Source organism: Prionailurus viverrinus, chromosome A3, assembly GCF_022837055.1.
Source record: "Prionailurus viverrinus isolate Anna chromosome A3, UM_Priviv_1.0, whole genome shotgun sequence".
Lineage (NCBI taxonomy): Eukaryota > Metazoa > Chordata > Mammalia > Carnivora > Felidae > Prionailurus > Prionailurus viverrinus.
Window position 1 is genome coordinate 26398302 of NC_062563.1, and position 20685 is coordinate 26418986.

The window sequence follows — 20685 nt, forward strand, 5'->3', positions numbered from 1 at the left end:
CCCGTAAAGAAGAGTTGCCACCCGTCAAGTGCCCGTTGCACCCCAGATTCCAGACAGAGCTCATCATCCACCTCCCATGAACCCCATTTAGCAGATGTGCAGACTGAGACTCTAAGAGGCAGTGACGTGTCTGAGGTGACTAAGACAAGTGAGGAGAAAGGGAGGAGAGAGACTGCAAGAAATTTATAACTATCTAGAGACAAGAGAAAAACCAGGATAGAGGGCAAAGAGGAGAGGGGAGATGGGGACAGGACAGAGAAATTAGTTGGATGAATGCAGAGAGCCATGACTTGAGGCCAGTGGGAAGACTTCTGGGGTGCCTGCCCACTGTGTGCCAGGCCTCCCCAGGAACATCCCAACTGACCTTGAGATCCTGAACCCATTTCTCGGATAAGGGGAGTGAGACCCACAGAGTCTTGCTGGCTGACCACACCTGAAATCTAGGTCTGATTCCAAAGCCCATGTTCCTTCAGGCCATGCCCCTATGCCCAACTTCCCGGGAAGGGAAGTGGCTGTACTAAAAGGGATGCGCAATCTCACTACCTATTCACCTGGGTACACTGTTGAGGAGTTTACCAGTGGAGAGCCAGGGTTCAAACCTGCACAAAGTGGATGCAGAACTCATGTGCTTAACCGTGTGCCAGGGTGTGCCAAGCACTATGCCAGAGCAGGCAGAGAAAGCCACAGCTCTGCCCTCAGGCTGGGACCCAGAGGGTCCAGTCGCTGAAGGCCCAAAGCTATACCTGGTGAGAAACTGAATCTCCCAACTCTCAGCCCTGGACACTCTTGTACCCCTCCACTCAGCCCCAACTGGAGCCCCTAGGGAGTGGGCCACTGGTCCTTCTGTTCTCATCCCAAAAGCAGCACCCAAGCTGTTCCCTGGCTAGGATGCTGATTTGAAGCTCAGTTTGTATGTCGTTTGCACATTACTCAGTGCATGTCAGGAGGTACGAACATCTCCCTTTCCCAGAGAGAGCTGCTGCCCCCCCCCCCTTGCCCTCCTCCAGACAGCAAAAATGCCAGCCGGCTAGACAGGGAGCTGCGCCCTGGCCTCTGACAGCACCCGCCTGCTGCCGCCTCCCCCATTCCCTCCTGGAGCCAAATTTAGGCAGCTCCGCTACTGAGAGATGGGGAGAGCGGAGGCAGGAAACGGTGAGGTTGGAGGCAGCCCTGCCTTGGCCTGCATAGGGTGGGGCGGCCTCAGGGGTACCCCTGTCCCTAACGCCCTTGGCCCAGCCTCCCCCAACCCCTCCTCCCCCAGGAATGCGGGCCAGGTTGGGGAACACAGGGTTCTCAGCTGCAGCCCAGGGTGCTGGCTACTCTGGCCTTGAGGGAGGAGGGAGAGATGGAGGGAGGGAGGAGGTCATGGCCGGGGCAGTGGGGAAGGGATCAGATAGCCTCCTCCAGCCCCAGACACCGGCTGCCACTGGGGACAGGAGCCTGCTCTGCTTCTCAGCACTTCCTGCCCCTCCTTGATGTGCCCACCACAGACCTGATTGTGGGGTAGGAGACAGGAGGTACAGCTGGGCCTTTGGGGACTGAACTCCCCCCAAAGTCTCCACCAGGATGTCTCCTCCTCGGGCTAGACTTCGGCCTTGGTGGTCTTGGTTTTCCTATCTGGGAAACGGAGAGGCTGGCCTAGAATGATTTCCCAGTGTCTACCTACAGGGACAGCAACGGCTCCTGGGAGGCCTGATAGAAATTAGGGATGTGGCAGTAGCTTTAGGCCTAGGAACTTCTTAGATTTCTCAGGTATGGCTATGTAAGAGACAGCTCCTCACTCATGTGGGATGTGGGTGGGCTGAACAGTGAAAGACCTGGGTTGCATTCCAGCCACCAGGAACCTGGGGGTGCAGTTAATACTGCCCAGTAGCTGGGAGCATGGATCCTGGCGTCCGACTGCCTGGGTTTGAATCCCAGCTCCACCACTCTGCTCATCCTGACCGTGGGCATGCCAGCCGCCTCAGCTTTCTGTGCCTCAGTTTCCTCACCTCTGAGATGAGAGTAATAAACCTCCCAGAGCTGCTGGGAAAGTGAAATGAGGCAGTGAATATCTGGCACACATTAAGTGCACCACGATGCCAGCTACCAGTGTGACTGTTTTGTCTCCTTGAGGCCCCCGAAAGCTATAACGGATGTGGAGGCGATGGGGAGGCGCTGTAGCTTGGTGGTTAAATGGGCATCGGGATGGGGGTTCAATTCTGCGTGACCCCGGGCAAATGGCCACACCCCGCTGCGCCTTGGGCGGGGAACAGCACAGGCTCCTACCGCACAGGGTCTGTGAGGATTACACAGATCAGGCTTGGCACAGCGCCTGGCACATAGCGGGCGCTCCCTGAAGGAGAGCTGGCCAGATCGAATGGTACCAGCCCGCACAAAGGACAGGTGGGCAGCGTCCCGGGGATGGTTGGCGGGGGCGCGGGGGAGGGAGCGGGCGCAGGGCAGGTGCGCCGGGAGTGGGGAGGCGGGGCTGGGAGAGGGGGGAACGCGAGGGCGGGCTGGCGGGCGCGCGGGCGCGCAGCAGGTGCGTGTGGAGTGGGCGGGGCCCCGCGCGGGCGGGGTCTCCAGGTGAGCGGACGCGCGCCTGGAGGCTGGCGACCGGGGGGGGGGGGGGGGGGGGGGGGGGGGGGGAGGCGCGTCACCCTGGCCCACAGCCCGAAAGCGTCCCTGTGTCTTTAACGCCCTCCTCCCCGCGTCCCCCCCCGCCCCCTTTGTGCGCCCCCCCCCCCCCCAGCCGGGCTGCAGCCGCGGAGCCGTCCCCCCTGCACTGACAGCTGGTATCTAATTACTGTGTGAGAATGGAAAGTCAGGCTGTCCCAGCTCCGGGGAGAGGGGATTAACGTCTCCTGCAGAATACACTTCCTCTGGTGGGTTGCCATGGTTACTCTCATTACCTGCCTGCCCGCGAGGAGCCCGCGCGAGCCGCTCCAGCAGGCCCTCCGAACCCGGGCCCGGCGCGCGCGCACCTCCCCGCCCCTCCCCGCTTCTCCCCGCCCCTCCCCGCCGAGGCGCACGCGCGTGCGCCGTGGGGGGAAGCGAGAGCGGCCTCACCCCCGCCCTGCGCCCCGCGCCCCGCCCCCCGCCCGAGCAGCTGTCAGCGGCGCGCGCGGCCCGGCCGGCCCCTGCGCGCGCTGTCAACAGTCATTAGCGCGCGGGCCCTCCCCTCCCCCTCGAGCTCCCCCTTACCCCCCACCCCAGCGCAGGGTGGGGCCCGCACCTGGGGCCTCCGCTCGTTAGCGCGCCAGGCCGCCCGCCGCGGCCCCGGAGGGACCCGCCCGCAGGGCCTGCTTGGCTCAGAGCCTCCCCTTCCGCCTAGAAGCCCCCCCTCAGCGACCCCATTCCCGGTCCTTGGCCGCGGCGCCCGAGGGAGGCGGGTCCCCAGAGTCCTGGAACGCACCCTTTCGGAGTGGTCGCGACGGCGGTCATTTATGGGGGTCTAGCCCAGGGTAGGCGCTATTTGTGCGCCACTCGCGTTCCAACAGCCGTCCTGTCACATTGTATCACCTCGACACAGGAGGAAACTGAGGCCCAGGCAGGCCAATTCTTTGGCCAGGGTCAGGGCTGGATTGTCTTCAGGCCTGTGACCTCACCCCTGGGGCACTGGGGCCTCAAGGGCACCCCCAGCCCAGAATCCCGGAGTCAGGCCCCATTCCCCTCCTCCTGCCCCACAGTGCCCTTGGCTGCTCTTTCCCTCCGTCCCTTAACCTGGGGTCATTGCCCCTTCCTGCCAAAAGGGGGACCCTTTGACTCTTCTCTTCCCACCCTTTCTCCCTCATCCTTTCCAGACATCCCAGAGCTAACCAAAAAAAAAAAAAAAAAAAAAAAAAAAGAAAGAAAGGAAAGGAAAAAGAAAAGAAAAAGAAATATTCAGAACTGCTTGAAGGATATGGCATCCCTCAAAGGTAGCGCTGTCGTTCGGGGGGCTGATCCCAGGCACCTTTCTGTGGCCTGGGGTGTGCATTTTGGTCCCCGGCGTGATTTGAAAGAAGATGGAGGTTCAGCGAAGCAGAAAGGAGGTCTTGGAAATATGTGAGGCCTGTTCCAGATGGCAGGTGCGCCGCCGTGGCGGCCCGCACTAGCAGTTGGAAATTGTGCAAAGGGGTGGAGAGGAGGCAGGTGCTACACTGAGTCCTCAGCGCCTTGTTTACGTATTTATTTATTTATCAGGGGTGTGGTCTCCTCCCTCACCATCCAGGCCTCCAGAGCTCATTGCAACTGTGGGTCCTAAAATTCTGGTGCATCTTTGTGTTAGAGGGTTGGTGTTTTGTTTGGTTTTGGTTTTGGTTTCCAGCCCACAGTAGGTAGTATTTATAACTGAGAGATATTCAAATGCCGTCCTTGTTCCATTTAGGCAATGCTCTCCCCTCGATCACCTGAATGCCTAGCTTTACTAACGATGACTGGCTTCTCGTGGGGGTTCTGTTGAGAAAATTTCTGGCTCTCTGGGTGCGGGTCTTCATTCCAGTTTTCTTCTTTTCAGTCTCTCAGTTTAGGGTGGCTTATAAATTTCCCGTCCACCTCTTTCCTTTGCCTCTGAGAACCCTTTGCAGGAGGCTGACTCTTCCCCCCCGGGTCTTCTTTCGGCCTTGCCAGGAGCCGGAAGGAGACTTTGTAGGAACCCCCCTCCCCACCCCGTCCCCAAACTGCTACCCCCACTTGCAAAACCTCAGCCCTTCCTGAATTTACTAAAGTATGGTTTGGGGGACAGGAGGAACAGCCCCAGTTCCAGAAGTTGAAAGTAGCATGCAGCTGATATTTGCAGGAACTTTGGCTGTAATGGCAGCCACTTAGCCGGCTGGCCGAGATAGGACGGCACAGCATCCTCACACTTGCCTGTGCAATCAACCCCCTGAAGTCCTGGAGTCCCACATAAGTGGTAGCCAGAGGTGTCTCCCCCGGGGTGGGTTCTTCTGCTGACTGACTTTCTCCTCTGATGGCGATCTTGTTGATTTGTACGCTTTGTCAAGAGCCGGCCCTGAAATGCACCAAAAGGCCACATCCTAAGGACTTTCTATGTGGTTTCTTCCTCTGCTGTAGGAACCCAGTTGAGACATGTCGGTGCTATTTAGCCACATCCCCTCAGCCATGGCCTCCTCATTGCTGGGAGGCACACGCTGCTCTTATTGTGGTGATGCACTAGCCAGCACCCTCATGACCGGAAACAGTGAGCCCATCTCGATAGGTGTGCGACTTATTACCAGCGAGTGACTTCGAAGTTCCAGTGGAGATGACAGACCTGAAATCCATCAGCCGTTGGACGGGGGTCTATTTAATTGGCTTGCTGGGAAGACAGGCAAGGCTCAGGCAGATTTGGCAGCTCACCTGAGGGAGGCCACCCTGGCCAGGGACCTAATGGCCTGGCAAGATATGCTCGTCTCTTCTGGGTAGGTGTGCAGTCCTGGTGTCACAATCCTCCTGGTCCTGAGCATTCAGATCAGTTGAGGAAACTGAGGAAGCCAGAAAAGACCTGTCAAGGGGTGACCCACTGAAGTGTTAATTACTTTTGCCAGGGAGGACTTAAAAATCTGATGTCAGGACGCTGGGCACTCCTGCCCTTTCTACTCATAATTTGCATGAAGTCTCTGGACAGGTGTTTTGAATTTATACCAACGTTGCCCAGGAAGATTCTTTTGTTCTCACCATCAGGAAAACTGGCCTTCAGTGAAGGAGAAGAAAAGAATATTAGGCCTAGAAGCACAGAGCAAGCATATATTGAATGAGCCAATACCAGTTTCCCTGTCCGAATCATGGAGACATTCTAATCAGCAATCCTCAAAATCTGTTGTGCGTCAGAATCATCAGGGAAGCCCTGTTAAAACCCCCAGAAAGTGAGATTTGGTGAGTCTGAGGTGGGGCCTGAGAATGTGCATTTCTATCAAGTCGCCAGGTGATGCGAACTCAAACAGTCTGGGGACCACCCTTTGGGGCCACTGCTGTAAATATTCTTGAAACACGAGCAGTATATAAACAGACGTTTGGTGATTTCCTCCATAATTCGCAACCTGGCCTTTAGTTTAGAATCCACATGGACTGCTTTAAAGGAAGATGGTGATGTCCAAGAAAGGTCGTAGCTCTGTGAAATCTTTAAAACTATTGCCATGCCTGTTTTTGTTGGCCTGGGTCTGACTGGCTGTTTTGGAGTTGGCTGGTTCGAAAGGATGTAGTATGTTGCCATGGCAATACTCTTCCCCAAGCAGGAAGGCCCCAGAGGTTGGTCCTGCGCAACTGACCGTGTATTTCTCATGGCTTTTCCCTTGAGGTGCTTCAGGGTTCCGTTCCATCACTCCTGGCTGGCGGTCCCAGGAAGCCAGGGTGAGTCAGGAGGCTCTGGGCCCCCTCTTCATTCAGCCTGTAAATGAAGTGAGCTTTGTCAAGCCAGGGCCCAGCTTGCTTAGGGCCATGGATCAGATTAAGCTAATTTGGGTACAAAGCAGAAGTGGTTGGCAGGGGCATCCCAAGGCTATGGGGAAGGTGCTTCCTGCTCCTTTAATTACCAGCTCTTGCCTTATAGCACTGTGTCTGGATTCTCAGCTAAGGAAGGCATGCCTCTCCTGCAGCACTTAGCATGAAGGTTATTACCTCTATGGATGCAGGGCATGGCAGAGATGTCTCGCACGTGACTGCCGTGGGATCCCTTTGTTCTCTTCCCAGGGTTCTCCTTGAAGGACAGACAGATATCCTGGTGTTCTTCCCTTAGGGTGTAGCACACATGGTGTCCAGGTGGCCACAGCTCACCAGAGGACAGTTCAAGGTGGGGCTCTGCAGACCTTGTGTGGTTTGAATTTGGGTTGCTTACAAGCCCTTTCCTTTCCTGTGTACATCTCTGCAGTTGAGAGAGACCAGTTATAGGACCCAGGTTTGAACATCGGGGGAGATCACAATAGATCTTTAAAGCGGGAGCTACTAAAAATGATCCCTGAAGAGTTTCTTTGGGACAATTTTGTAGTCACGTTGGACCAGGTACCAAGCGTTGGGTACTCGTGTCTGCCTTAGAATGGGGGTGAAAGGCTGGGACAGAGATGGGCCAGGCACTGGGCAGTGAGGTTTGCTGTTTAATCTGGGTTGGTTAGTTACACCTTGACTTTCAGAAAATTTATTTTAAGTTTGTGTGACAGCCTTAGCATGTTACTTAGGAATTGCATAGGACTATGCATCTCCTCTGATGGTGGGTATTGCCTTGGGGGACCCGTGCTGTAACCTGAATGGATCAGAGGGACAGGACATAAGAGCAAATTCCTAAACACAAAATGTCCAAATTCAGTGGGTCCAGAGGGAAGAGATGAACATTTACAAGCCTATATGTGCCAGATGTCTGACATACACTCTTAGCCTAATCTTTGGAACAGCCAACAAGGACTTTCTAGGCCCATTTTACAGGTGAGGAAACCGAGTTTCAGGAGGTCAAGAAGTGGGGTGTCTGACTGGCTCAGTTGGTAGAGCACGCAACTCTTGATCTCAGGGTTGTGAGTTCAAGCCCCACATTGGGTGTAGAGATTACTTAAAATTAAAAAAAAAAAGAAAAAAAAAGGTCAAGAAGGAACCTGCCCAAGGTCACCAAGCTGGTTAGGGGACACTTTCCATTTCACTTACCTGAAATACTGTCTTTCATCAGATTATTTTCTTTCTACATTCCTTCCCACCAAATTTTATCTCCATTTTCCAGAGGTGTCTACATTCTTGCTCGAAATGGTTTTACAAGCAGAGAGGTCTATTCACTTTTAAGCAGCTAAGCCCCTCATTATGCCTCTAGATTCAGATTATCAAAATGTTGTGGAACTACCCACGTCATTATATTTTTTTAATATACTTTTTTTTATTAAAGCTTAGCAGACATATAGAAAAGTACACAGATTGTAAAGTTTAGATTAATGGCTCTTTACAAACCGAACACACCTGTAAAACTACCACCCAGCTCAAGAAATAGAAACCCAGTTATATTTTTATTCTTATGATCCTTTTGTTAGTTTTTGCCAACATGAACCTCTGGTTAGAAGGATATTATTACTGGACTGGCATAATATTTGTCTCATCCAACTCTGTCACAGCAGTATTTGAAGATCCCCCAAATGCTGGGTAGTTACAAGTCAGCTAATGATCAAGTTTGTCACTGATGAGCCCCATTTACAGATGGCCCAGGACGTCAGAGGGGACTTCAGATACCCCCAGGAAAGAGGTAACGGTAACTCCTGAGAGAGTTTAAGAAAAGAAGAGTCATGGAATTTTACAGCTCAGCTCATAAGTGAAGCTCAGGGAGGCTGAAGAGTTTGCCCACAATCTCACAGCAAGGAAGCAGGACCAGCAGGCAGCTCCTCCTACACACACACACACACACACACACACACACACACACACCACACACCAGATGCATGCTATCTGAGAAGTCCCCATTGAAATGGATCCTGACTAGGAAGGAAGCCATTGGCAAGAGGAACTGTACAGGGCCAATAGGGTCACCACCCAGGGTCACCACCCACGGATGCTGCCCACTGGCTGTAGGATTTGGCACCCTCCACTCCAGATGCCCATCTGCTCTCAAGTGGGCCACTGGCAAAGAGACAGCCCTATTTGCCCATCATGGCATATTGGGAAAGTTGCTGGACAAAACCAAGCCCCGTCTGTGGCCAGAATGTTCTGTGAGCAAGTGTCCCATTTAGCACCGCCTCTGTTTTCCTTGGACTGCAAAGACCGAGGTCTTAAACCAGCTCTGCCACTTACCAGGCACCATACCACAGGCAGGTCCTGACCCCAACAACCTCCCAGGCTTGTCACAATGTTCAGCCCTATCATAGCTAGGGGAAACTTTGCAAACGACAAAGCCCTTCTTAATTATAGTATGTGTGCAGCAGTTCCTATGGGCTGCGCTTGCTGCTAAGTGTTCCAAACGCATCTCAGTTCTTCCTCTCTGTAGCTCATAGGAAAGGTGCTTCTGTTATTCCCATTTTCTAGATAAAGGAGCTGAGGATTAGAGAAGCAAAATAACTGCTGAGGGTCACACAGCCACTTCGATGATGGGCTGCATTCAAACTGAGGAAGCGAATGTCTCAACTACCCTGCCTGGCTGCTGCTTATAGTCAGTCAGGCGTTCGGTTATTTACTGAGCCTAGTATGTGTCCGGCATTGTTCTAGGTGCTAGGGAGACAGGCAAGAGCCAAGAGATGAAGTGCACATCCTCATAGAGCTGATGTTCTTGAGCCATGAGCAAGATCCTTTAGGAAAGAATTCTCTGGGAGATTTGTGTTTTAGACACTTTTAGAGAATATCCTATCTCCTTTTCCCCCATCTTCCCCCTACACACACACACACACACACACACACACACACACACACACACACATACACACATACACACACACCTGGTTGCTCTTAATCTGTGAAGCTCCCCAGAGCTCTCCAGGTCTCCCCATAGGGAGATGATGGCTAGGAGCCGGGTGTCCCCGAGCATGTGTGTATCCTGTGCCCTATGAATAAAGACCTCACTCTGCAGTCTGCTCCCTTATGGACCCGGCCACACACCACCACCCCCCAGCCTCATGCCCTGCAGTTTCCTGGTTCCCTCCCATCCCTGCTGGTGGGAGACAGCAGGTGTCTGCCCAGCAGCAGGACCCCCTTCTCAATCCTGGCACACCTTTTCAGGACCAGCTGACAGCACCCCTGCCAGCCTTGTAAGAGGCTCAGGGGCCCACGGCCACCTTGCTCATGAGGCCCCGCCACCTCCACGTGGCCTTGTGTCTGTTATTCTCTGTATCTCCACACACAAAGAACCTGGGTCTGCTGCCGGCGCTCAGCTGCTGGAGTGGGGAGGGCCGGCAGCGGTGAAAAGCTTTTCAGAAAGGCCAGGGTGGAGGCAGGAGTCACCCAGGTGATCCGAGCCATTCCCCTGGGACCCCAGCCCGGGACCACAGTGAAAGGTTACTGCTAATTGGCGAGCTCCTGATGGGGCTGCATCTATTTAGCACCCCCCCCCTCCCCAGAGACTTCCAGGATGGTCTTGGCACAGCATGTGATTCGAGAGCTCCCCGCCTGAGTCTGGCACAATCTGTCTGAAATTGTGAACATGGAGCCTCTTGGTTTTTTAATTTGTATTTTCGTTGTTGTCGTTCTCTTCCCATTGTTTCTGGTAGATTTGGTAGCAGCAGCCGCCCTGACTCTGGTGCCCCTGTCTCTGGGGCCCTTTCGGCAGGCTCCTTCCACCCCCAACCCTCCAGACCTACCTCTGGAGGCCTTGCGGGTCAGGGAGCAGCGCCGTCCCTGCCCCCGACCCATTGCCAGGCCTCAGGGCCCAGCTCTCACCCTGCCATCATCCCTGACACTAACACAGCTTGTCCACCCTGTCGCAGGGGGCAGATGGCCTGTCGGAGCCGGAGGGCATCTCTCTGAAGCGGGTCGCTGTGGTGGAAGATTTCTTTGACATCATCTACTCGATGCATGTGGAGAGCTCAGCGGAGCCAGGCAAAGCCCCCAAGCACGCTGGGCAGAAGAAAACCTACCGAGCGGTGAGATTTCTGTCTCTGGGCCTCTGTGGGCAGCCCCAGGCCTTGGCAGGAGGCCATGGGCTCCGCACATGTTGGGCGGGGGCGGGGCAGGGAGCTGAGGCGTGATGAAACGGCCTTTGGGGACCCAGGGGGGCACAGGGCAAGGGCATGGCAGCCAGAGATGGCTCAAGGGGGGCAAGGGGGCGGGTTCTGTGGTCTGAGCACAAAGGAGAGGCAGGTTGAAGGGAGTGAGGGAGGGAAGGAGAGGGACGAGGGCAGGAGCAAAGCCCTCTTCCTGGTTTCTGCTTCACTCATTCCCCTCCCCACCTCCCACCCCAGCCCCTTGCAGCCTGTTCTGGGACTGTGGGGGTAGAGGTGGCCAGATAATAATAATCGAAAGAGCAAATGCTTCCATGGCATTTACTGTGTGCTAGGCCTGCCCTAAATGCTTCCTGTGTGAATTCGTCCGGTCCTCCACCACCCTGTGAAGTCAGTACAACAAGTTCCCCAGGGGAAGTCTGAGGACCTGGTCCCTACCTTTGAGGGAACAAGAACCCTGAGGGCATTCAGCAAAGGCACCTCCAGAACCCTTACGTTCATTTTATTGCTAAGCCAGGGAGGGCTTCATGGAGAAGATGGTGCATAAGCTGGCATTCTAAGCTTGGGTAGGCAGAAGGGAGCAGAGATGTTGATCTAGGGCTAGGAAACGTCACACATGGGGGGTGTGGGAGACAGTGGCTAGAGAAGGAGGAGCCTGCCTGCGTTCTGGTCCCATCCCCCTGTTGACTGCCATTGCCACGGATCATGCACAGCTCTGAACCCAAGACCCACCACTAAACCAGTAAAGCCAAACACTATACGTTCATTCAAGCCCCAGAGCAATTTTGTGATGGAGGCACTATGGTCCCATTTTGCAGTTAAGGAAACCAAGACCCAAAGAGTTGATCTAAGGTCACACAGCACTTATGTGACAGACAGCTGGTGTCCTCATACCGCTGTGTGTCAACTTTCTCTCTGGCTTCTTACCTGCCCCTCTGTGACTGGACTTCCCCACCCAAGGCAGCTGTGAACTCCACCCCTACCCCAAATTCTTCATATAAATAGCCTTGGACTGCTGTGGAGGTAGCCTGTATAAGTCTATAATTTTCCTATACGGCCTGAGTTCTGAGGGTGTTCCCCCCAGAGGGTCATAGACGAAGGGAGGGACAGCCAAGCCAGGGCCTTTGTGGGCCCCTTGGTATTACTGAGACCCAACACATTTTCTAAGCATTAAATTTGTCAGTGCTGGGCAGTTTGAGTGTGCCAGGCTCTGCACTCAGCAGTTTCCTGTGCACCAGCTCTCTGAGCCTTCACTCGTACAAAGAGTGTGTATGTATACATACATATGTGATGGAGGTCATGTACATATATGTGTGTGTGTGTGTGTGTCTATACACACACACACACACACAGACATATGTATATGTTAATGTTACCTCCATTTTACAGATGAGGAAAATGAGGCTTAGAGGGACACATAACCTGCCTTGAGGTCACCCCTCTGATGCTTGGAGGCAGGCAGCTGGACCCAGAGCCTGTGCCCTGACCGGTACACATCCTGCCTCTCCACAAACACCCCGTGTTCAGCTAATAAGCCCCAGACTTGTTGTGGTCAAGGTAAATGGGCTTGGGCCAGCCAGACCACGTGACTTCCCTGGTCCCCTTCGTGTCTAGCACCAAGCCTCACCCACAGGCACTCCCTGGGTATTTACGAAGGCTGGGTCTGCGGCCTCCCTGCTGTAGAGAGGGCTGGGCTGGGCTGGTTCCGCCAGCCTCTGTGTCCCTGGGCCCTGTGTCCAGCCCTTTGCTCTGCACTTCCTGGCTTCCCGTCCATATGCCCGCCGCGTGCCCCACTTCCCGCTGCCCAGCCTGGAGCTGGCACATGACTGGCAGTGGGCCAGCTGGGCTGTGCACAGAGCTGGAATTTCAGCAGCAGGGCCAAGGCTGAGTGGAGCAGGCCAGGGCCCTCCTGCAGCGGGTGTGAAGGCCAAGGGGGCTGCTGCACCTCCCTCCCCACCGTGTGCCTCCTCTCCCTTCCCCCTCCTCTTCCCCATCTGTCACCCTTCTCTTGCCACCCTTTCCTTTTTGGGGGGTGGGGGTGGTGCCTGGATGCTTTTGTCCCCCTGCTTTTCATCTGCTCCCATTTTCCTCAACCCAAGCGTAGCTCTTCAGTCCCATCCATGCCAGGGAAAGAGCCCCCAAGGAAACTCTGTGCTGACGACTGCAGAGAGGCACAGCCTGGCACAGTGGGGTTTACATCAGGCCCCCGGCTGAGGGTTTTTTGGACCTGTCTCTGTGTGTTTTGCCAAACCTGAATCCTGGGACTTACTTGCCATCTCTAGGGCACCGGAGACCTTCCGGATTCTTATAGGCCTGGGATGCCTGCAGGAAGCAGGGGGCTGGAAGGGAGATGGGCAGACTTGTTCAAGGGTATTGAAGGAGGCACATTATTCTGTGGGAAAAGGAAGCTTCTAGCACCTACCACTATCCAGCAATAGATCAGAGAGGGCAGGTAATGAGCTTTCTGAAACTGAAGGTATTTGAGCCAGGGATAGATGGCCATTTAAGTGGATAATGCAGGGGATTCCCATTTTGGAAGAGAAGCTCCTGCCTTATGCTGCCTCTGATGCAGTGTGACCAGAGGATCCAGAGGCTTCACAGGGGGACTTGCCTATGCCAGGGTCTGGGGAGGGTTCCAAGTGGTTCTACAGAGTTCTCTGAGCCCACATAGAGGACCGGGCCTCTTTCAAGGGGGCTTTTCTGGTGTCCGCACCCATCTGGGTTGGAGCAAACTCTTTGCTTCCTTCCTCTCTCCCAGGGTGCTGGTAAGCTAGATCAAGCTACGGAGTCCGGATCTGGCTGCCCTGACCACTCTGGAGGTGGGGCCAGATGTGGTCAGCAGCTGCTCCAGGCCCACCGCGTGCTAATCCACCGCAGGGCAGTGGCACGATCTTGTAAAGTGGTGCAAATCCCCCCAATTGGCCTCATCTGTCCTTGTCGGCCCCTGAGCTGGGAAGCGAAATGGGGCCTTACAAGTCAACGACTCTGCAAATAGCTTCTGCTCTCCCTGCCAGTGAAATCTCCTTTTTACCATGAGGGAAAAACGTAAAAGGCAAATGCACTTACGGGTCTCAGTGTCCAGGCAGGAAGCCCTGAAAGCAAGGCAGCAGCAGGCAGCCGAGGGAAGCTGGGTGGGGACAGTGGTCCTGGGCTCCCCTCCTTAAACACAGCAGCTCCACCTCTGTTTCACACGTTGGCCTTCAGCATAAGAGACTACTTCCAGAACTGTGTCCAGAGCTCTAAAACTATCTGAAAACCACCACCCTATTGACCAGAGCATGAGCTAGGATTGTCTTCCTCTCTTCAGCTCATCCGGAGTCCTGTGGCCTTGGGGATCCATGCTGTAGAACAGAAATGGATGTCCCATTTCTCACGTGGACAAGCCAGGAGAGTGAACCAAAAGATGCCCGGAGGAGGCCGAAGGCCACACATTGCCCCCTCCTCCATGCCAGCCCCTACAGCAGCGTGGAGCTGGGCTAGACGCTGCACCTCACTGACTCCCCATGGAACACTTAGTGAGGCTGCAGACATTCCAGCCACCCAGAGCAGGGCTCCCTCCTGGCCCTCAGACGGCTCCAAGGACTCCTCACCTATACTTGGGTCCACCCCAGCCACCTTGTGTGGGACCCAGGTCCAGAAGGTGTGCGCCCCGTGCCCCCTGGCCAGCTTTGCGTATGGCTGGGGTCCCTGCCGAGGCCAAGGGAGCTGTGGCCACCATCCTGGCCCCTGGGCTGGGCCCTCCTTGGGAACTATCCCTGAGCCCTCGGTGGGTCAGGTGCAGCCAGGCCGGGAGGGCTCTCCTTGAGCGCTGGGAAAATGATTTCTCTGCCCAGCGGCAGAGATTCTGTATAGTGAATCGTGCTCTCCCTCTGGAACTTTCCTCCTTTCCCAGCAGACTATGACCCTCCTCCCCCAAGCCCTCAGCTCACCTCTCCTAGGTCTGACCTGGGATACCACCCCTTCTGTTGCGGCACCTCGGAGGTCACCTGTTTGCCCGACTCAGCCACACCCCCCTCTTTGTCCAGCAGGTGCCCTTCCCTCTTGCCCGTTTACTCCTGCAGCCGGCAGCCCTTCAGTGGGGCCCACCCCTCCCAACCCTGAAGGCTTGAGAGGTGCACACCACCCGCCATCCATAAGACTTCCAGGCAGGTGGGGCTGAGAATGAAGATGTCCACGTGTGTGGCAGGAAGGCCCCCATCCCACAGCCCTGAGACCGGAGGAGGATGGGCTGCATGCCCTCCCATCCACTGGCTCCAATCAGAGAGCTGGGGTTTGCCCTTGTCCCTGACCTCCAGAGGAAGGCAATCAGACAGGGAATTTGGAAGGGAGATAACTCATCAAGGAGACTGCCTGCTCTGCAGAGCATCAAATCAGCTGAGAAATAACAATTGTGTCACCAAAATTAACTCTGCGTTTGCAGCCGGCCACCGAGCAGGAGTAGCCCCGGAGGTCCACAGGCCAGCTGAGCAGGGGGCACGGCCTGGCCCTGTGCTGGGACCCTGCCCCCCCCCCCCCCAGCCCCATCCGCTCTGCCCTACCCTACTCCGCCTCCTGATCACCACAGAGATGGGACAGGGTGCTCGTGCACCTCCAAGCAGCAGACCTGGTGCGGTCCTGGAGAGCAGTCCCCACCCCCTGAGGGCTGACCAGAGCCCTCCGCCAACTTTCCCGGCTGGGCTGCGGCGAGGAGGGAGGAATGCTGGGGTGATGCTGCCCCTTAGTGGAGAGGAGCGGAAGGGCTCCGGCTCTGGGAAACGTGCGAACACCAGCGGCTGGGCAGTACCGGCCTCAGCCGAGGGACCCTGGGCCTAAGAGGCGGCCAAACCAGGGCCAGTCCATTTCCCAAAACCCAGAGCGAGAGGAGATGGCCTGGGCTTCTGGGACCGCACCCACTTCTCCACTCCCCTGCCCAGCTTGTTTCTTGTATTCCCTCCCATCTATTCCAACTTCCTTCCCACACCTGCTTTCTCCTCCCTGGCTAGGGGAGGCCCTCTGGGGGCAACTATGGAGGACAGGCTTTTGGTCCAGCACTGCCTCTAAAGAGCTGTGTGACCTTGGGCAAGTTGGTTTACCTCTCTGGGCCTTGTGACCTCACCTGGAACATAGGGGTCATTGGCAGCCCAGTCTGAAAAACCTGATCCCTTGGCATCAGACTTTCACAGCTCTCTCTAAAAATGTTCTTGATCTGTGAGTTATTGCAGGAAGAGCTTATAGAACCTTGGGCTCTGTTCATAGGCCCGGAGCCAGTAGCTTTGTAAGTGGGTCTCTGTTTACCCATCTCTAAGAACGGAAATTTTTCCTCCTCCCCTAGAGCAATGCTTATAAGCTAATTTTTCAGTAGCAACAATAAAATGCTCTGAGAGGAGTATTACTTATTAAAACATAGGTTAGATAATGTTTACATGTTTTGCTTTCTCAGTTTTTAAGCTCCTTTATTCAAAATTTTAGAACAAATGGTTTTCCGTAAGAGTCCTCACTCATTTCCATGGCTAAGAATTGAGGGCACCTGCCACCTGCTCCTCGAATCCCTTCCCTTCCTGGCAAGGGCCAACCACCTGCCACCTGAGCACTGACCTCGGTGACCTGGTGATCAAGTGACCTCCCCCTGGGTCCATATGATGAGCAAACCTCCTCTTTCCCCCAGATTGCAGAGACCTATGCCTTCCTTCCGCGAGAAGCCGTGACTCGATTCCTGATGAGCTGCACAGAGTGTCAGAAGAGGATGCACTTTAATTCCAATGGCCTGGAGCCCAAAGGTAGGGGAGAAGGCAGGCATGCTGGTGCCTTGGGGGAGGTTGTGCAGGGAAAGGCCCTCCCACCAGCAGGGCCTGCCCTTTGCTGGCACAGACGGAAAAGTGCATGGCCAGCAGTTGTCACAATTCCCAGAGGCCAGTGTGGGTCCATGCCCAGAGAACTTCGTTGTTGGTTTGGTTGGGGTTTTTTGGGTTTTTTTTTTTTCAGCTTAAAAAAATGTCAGGTTTCATTTAAAAAACCAATGGTATATTCCTACCTCCTTTTAAGACCCTCTTCTCCCACTGAGGTTCCTGGTGGCAATGATCACCTCGCCCTAGTCCCTGAGCACCTGAATACTTGCCACCCAAGCCTCACTTGGGGCAGTGTCCTCATGGGTCTGGTCTCACCGCCCTGACTGTGAGCTCTCTGAAGACAGGAGCACCCCCCTCGCCACGGGTACCTCTGTACCCTGTAGCCCCACACCTACCAGTAGTCGGTCCTCCCTCAGTGTTTATTCCCTCGCTGCGAACGTCCAGGAAATCTGTGGGAATTACCTCGAATGTAAATGCCCAGAGCACTTGTGACCAGGCAAAGTTGGTTCCTTGGGCCAGTGTCCATGCTCTCCAGCTCTGCCCTGCCCCCTGAGATGCAGCAAGGACCCCCGTTTCAGTCCTCCCCAGCCCCTCACCCTGAGCACGCCCAGAGGCCTCCAGCAAGTCTGGGGCCCATTTGTTCGCAGGTGGCTTTGGCACAGCAAGGTGGGCCGATACATGTGGCCGGTGTGACTGTAACTCTGCCCTGAGAAATGGTGCTCATGTGGGCGATTTATCAGGGCTTCTAGGCTGCTCCTGGGCATCAGGTCTGTAAAGGTTGCTGAAGTCAGTGGGCGTTTTGCCTGAGGATGGGAACAGACTCAGGCTGAAGGGCAGGCTGTTCACTTTGGGTGATACTCAAGTGGCACCCCCCATTTCTGGGGAAGGAAAAATCAACAACAAAGCTCAAGCAAAGTAGATGACAACAAAGAAATTGGAGCCTAGGTATCAAGTGTTTTGGGATTTTCTCACTTTGGTGATCTCTGCTGACTCACCAAATCCAGAAGCCTTCCTGTCCATGGGGTCGCTAGGCCATGGCTGCTTCACCAGGCACATTGGGTAGCTTCTAAAGTATGGGGGACAGGAACAAGCGTGGTTAATGCCTCAAACACTGGGTTCCTGGTTTAAGAGCAGAGCCCCCAAGGCCACACTGGGTGGGTCTGAATCTCTGCCAGTCAGCAGCTGTGCATCCTAAACAAGTGACTTCGTCTCTCTGAGCCTCAGTTTCCTCTTCTGTTAAGTGGAGTGAATCATGGGACCTACGTCAGGGGGCTAAGGTTGGAGAGTTAATCCCTGTACCCCGGCACACGGCTGCCGCACAAGAGGAGGGAACCGTGGCGGTTGTAGTTATTATGGTAACGCACATGCCTCAGAGGCCCCCGCCCCACTGGGCCTGGCCCTGGCTGAGTGGCCGCAGCCTTGGGCCAAGGCAGTGTCTGGTCCCTGCAAATAGGCCAGGAGGGCTTTCCCTGCTGCACCCCCACCCTGTCAGGGTCTGAGTCCCAGGGGCATGTGCCCTGGTGGTGGCTGCCTGTCCCCTCCTGTTCTGGCCTAATTGTTTCCATAGCAACTGGCGGAGTCACACTGAAGCACTAGCCTAGGGGAACAGAGGCCAGGCCAAGAGGGACTGCATTTGTGGGCCGCTCTGGGGTGTCTGCAGCCTCCCTCTGTTCTGGTCCCTTGCTCTCTGCCGGTGTGGAGGACGTCCCTCACCCCCCGCCCCCCAACTCCTCAGTGAAGGCTGCAAGGTCTCGTCTCCAGGCTGCAGCTCCGCTTCTCCTCATCTGTGGGCTTCGGCATGGCCAGCGCGGCCAAGAGGGCGATGCTGAGCACAGCGGCAGCCGGTTTCTTCTCCAGGCTGCCACCATCAGGCCCCCACCCCCAGGGAGGAAGAGGGAGGAGAGTGATGGGAGGGAGGTGGAGAAGGAGAGGGAGAGGGGGAGAAAGAGAGAGAGAGAGAGAGAGAGAGAAAGAACGCGCGCGCGTACTCACTCCAGGAGGGAACCGCCTAGAATATAAACCAGCTCCGTGTGCTCTGTGCTGGAGCCTCCCTTCCCAGGGGTGTGCTCCAGGCAGGACGGAGCACAGGAGGCATAAAGCTGCATGGTACCCATCCTTGCCGGTCCTCAGGCAGAATGCCACTTCTCTGCCCCCGGGAGAGGAGCTTCCCATGCAGGGAGAAGAGGAGACACTGAGGGAGCAGGAGACGGTGTGACCCACGGAAAAGCCTGGGCTGGGGGCCCAGCAGACCTGGGTGTGGTGCCTGGTCCCTGTTGTATGTCCTGTGGCAGGCTGGGGACCTCCCTGCTCCTAACAGCTTGTATGATCCTATGAGGTATCCATCCCACCTTGCCGCTAAGAAAACGAGGCACAGGGGCGCCTGGGTGGCGCAGTCGGTTAAGCGTCCGACTTCAGCCAGGTCACGATCTCGCGGTCCGGGAGTTCGAGCCCCGCGTCGGGCTCTGGGCTGATGGCTCAGAGCCTGGAGCCTGTTTCCGATTCTGTGTCTCCCTCTCTCTCTGCCCCTCCCCCGTTCATGCTCTGTCTCTCTCTGTCCCAAAAATAAATAAAAACGTTGAAAAAAAAAAAAGAAAACGAGGCACAGACAAGTGTCATGGTGAAATTAGTTGTCCAAGCCCTACCAGAAGGCAGGAGAACTTATTTTATCATCAGCAAGATGGGAGCAATGCCTCCCTCTTGGAGCTGAATTAAAGGAGCCTATTCTGTAGGGCATCTGGTATGGCAGGTACCTGGGGAACATCAGCCCATTTCTCCCACCCTATTAGGTGTGTGCACCATGGTGTTGAGACACAAGAATGCCAATGTTCAGGTGGCCCTGCAGGGAGACCTCTGGTCAGTCAGCCTACCTAGGTGAGCACCCTGGGTCCACAACCTGGTCTCTAAGCAAAAGGGAAGGGCTTGGTTCTGGAAGCTGCCAGTGAAGAGCTCTGGAGTGGGAAAGGCTCCCCTGTCTGCTTAATGGCCAGAGGCATTAGCTGCCTGGGCCACCCTTGCCAGCTGGCAGGGCGTCCCTTCTCCTACCCCAGCTAAGAGCCCACAGAGCTGGTCTCCTGCAGTGCTGGCCTCCCTGGATGAAGCCATACTGCTCGCTCTTTCGTAGGCGCCCCTGCCATGCCAGCCCTCCCCCCTCCTTCTCCTGCCTCAGGCCCCAGAGGCAGGCCTGGGTTCCTGTCCCAGGAAGGTGGGGCAGGAGGGGGACAGGGAACAGGATGGAGACTTCTCAAGGGGCTGTTGGGAAAACTCCTGGCTTCCTGGCCTCGTGTTAAAAAGAAAGAAAGGAAGCAAAGCAGCCTCCCCTGCTCAGCAGTTTGTCCCCGGCAGAGCCTGGGGGCCTGGACAGTCCCGTGCCCTCCCCCCAACGCCAGGAGCACAAACAAAGGAGGCAGCCGAGGATCAGGAAGTCCAGGGATGGGAAATTCCAGGGCCTCCCGGCTCCACACTCCTTTTCCACCACCCCACAGCAAGTCCAGGCGGAGATGGGACAGAGTGAGAACCGGGTGTGCCCTCAGACCAGCCCTAGCTCCTAGGGAAAGGGCCTCTGGGGGCATGCTCTGGTTTTCTCCGATCCGATGTGGCAAAATATTATTTGCAAGGCAGCAAACTAGGAGGTAGCAGTGGGCAACCCAGTTACCTATTGAAGGGTCCCTGCCTTGGAGACAGAGTTGTCCACTCAGGTGGTGATTCATTCACAGCCAGGCCCAGACTCCTCTGTCTCAGTCCAACCCCCTCTGTGCCCCCCCCACCCCCCGCATCCCTCTTTCCTCTCCTCCCTTCACGTGACCCCATTGCAGCTGGTTCCTAGGCCCCTGCAGAGTCTTTCCAATGCTGGCCTGGTTGCTGGCTTGGCCTGGCCCAGTTCTCATACTCATTTGCTGTGTGACATGGGGAGGGTGCCTCATCTGTAAAATGGGCTGTTAATACTAGTACCCACCTCCTGGAGCAGGAGGGTCTTTGTGGAGCTCCTAACGGGTGCTGAGTAGCCGTCAGCTAAGTGATTGAACATTGTTCAGATCCTCCCTCCACAAAGCTGTCTTGAACTACTCCAGAGCCTCTGAACTCTTCCTCCTCTGACCTCTAATGGACTCCACATCGGTCCCACCCCGCCGAGTGCAGGGATTGTACCTACAGAGTCCCCCCTACCTTTCCCGCCGAAGGTACACACATCAGTGCTCCTCGAATACCTGTTGGCCTACTGATTCACTCCCCTGGGAAAGAGGCTTTCCATCACCTTTTGAGCCAGCCCCAGGTTTTGGGTCTCTGTTTCCAGA

General features: G+C 55.6%; 1 protein-coding gene across 7 annotated transcripts in view; it reads left to right on the forward strand.

The window, feature by feature from the left end:
- The window catches only part of NOL4L (nucleolar protein 4 like), a 127381-nt gene that overhangs the window by 39390 nt on the left and 67306 nt on the right, over positions 1 to 20685 (forward strand). For 2 of the 7 annotated variants that reach the window (XR_007151008.1, XM_047853306.1), the window contains exons 2-3: positions 10338 to 10493; positions 16216 to 16327. Coding sequence is in view for 6 of the 7 variants with exons in the window: in XM_047853306.1 (XP_047709262.1) it covers positions 10338 to 10493; positions 16216 to 16327 (268 nt within the window). In the remaining variant the exon portion in view is untranslated. Of the gene's footprint in view, positions 1 to 2323; positions 2386 to 3180; positions 3903 to 3974; positions 4053 to 5646; positions 5839 to 8095; positions 8174 to 10337; positions 10494 to 16215; positions 16328 to 20685 lie in introns of those variants that run through there. The other 5 variants (XM_047853309.1, XM_047853311.1, XM_047853310.1 and 2 more) reach the window with 5 other exon arrangements.